Source organism: Neomonachus schauinslandi, unplaced genomic scaffold (assembly GCF_002201575.2).
Source record: "Neomonachus schauinslandi unplaced genomic scaffold, ASM220157v2 HiC_scaffold_7737, whole genome shotgun sequence".
NCBI classification, from domain to species: Eukaryota; Metazoa; Chordata; class Mammalia; order Carnivora; family Phocidae; genus Neomonachus; species Neomonachus schauinslandi.
Window position 1 is genome coordinate 95 of NW_025416424.1, and position 984 is coordinate 1,078.

The following is a 984-nucleotide window of genomic DNA, read 5'->3' on the forward strand; positions in this document are numbered from 1 at the left end:
ACAGTGCCTCAGTCATTTATTCTTATTGCTGAGGTCCAAAGTTTAAAACAAAAATACTATGACAATGGTTGGAAGCAGCACAAATGTAAATTTTAATTAATTTACTAAATATAAAATAAGTGTTTTTTAGAACAATGCAAACTAGTCAAGTGAGAGCAAAATGTATTCCTACAACAGAAATTTCATAATGGATCCCGTTTGGCTGCTGCCACTTTATCCAATTCCTCTCACTATAGACATCCCAGAAAATGTTTCTCTAGCCATTTTCTCAAAGCCCCCTTTACATCTTTGTTCCTTACACTGTAGATAAGGGGGTTCAACACAGGTGTGAAGATGGTGTAAGAAGCAGAGACCACCTTGTCATGGGCCACTGAGCAGTAGGATTTGGGCCGCACGTAGATGAGTAGGAGAGTGCCACAGAAGAGCCCCACCACAGCCAGGTGAGAGGAGCAGGTGACAAACACTTTCTTCTGAGCTTCAGTGGACTGCATGCGGAGCCCAGCAGCCAAGATGAGACTGTAGGAAGCCAAAAGGAGAGCCAGAGGGATCAAGAGCAACAGGAGGCAACACACATACGTGAAAAACTTAAAAAAGGTAGCGTGGGCACAGGGAAGGTGCGTGAGTGTGGGTGCCTCACAAAAGAAGTGGTTGATTTCTCGAGAATGGCAGTAAGGGAAGCTCAGAATGGCACCAGGCTGCATCAGCCCATCCACCCCTCCCGGAAGCCAGAAGCCTGTGGTCACGTGCAAGCAGAGCTTCTGATTCATGAGGATGGGGTAGCGCAGGGGGTGACGTATGGCCACATAGCGGTCATAGGCCATGGCCGCTAAGAGGAAGCACTCACCCTCTCCCAGCATGGGAAACAGTAAAATCCGGGCTCCACAGCCAGCAGGAGAGATGGACTTGGTGCCCATCAGGTAGTTGGTTGCCATTTGGTGGACTATGGTGGAGACCAGCATCATGTCCATGAGGGAGAGCTGGCTA

The 984-nt window shown here is 48.2% G+C and overlaps 1 protein-coding gene across 1 annotated transcript; it reads right to left on the reverse strand.

Annotated features, from left to right (window-relative positions):
- Window positions 1-257: 257 nt before the first annotated feature.
- LOC123324028 (olfactory receptor 2T33-like) lies at window positions 258-980 on the reverse strand (the record flags this gene model as incomplete). Its single annotated transcript, XM_044912548.1, has 1 exon — window positions 258-980. A coding segment is annotated over one exon (723 nt), but the record flags the coding sequence as incomplete, so codon positions are not given.
- Between the last annotated feature and the right edge of the window lie 4 nt (window positions 981-984).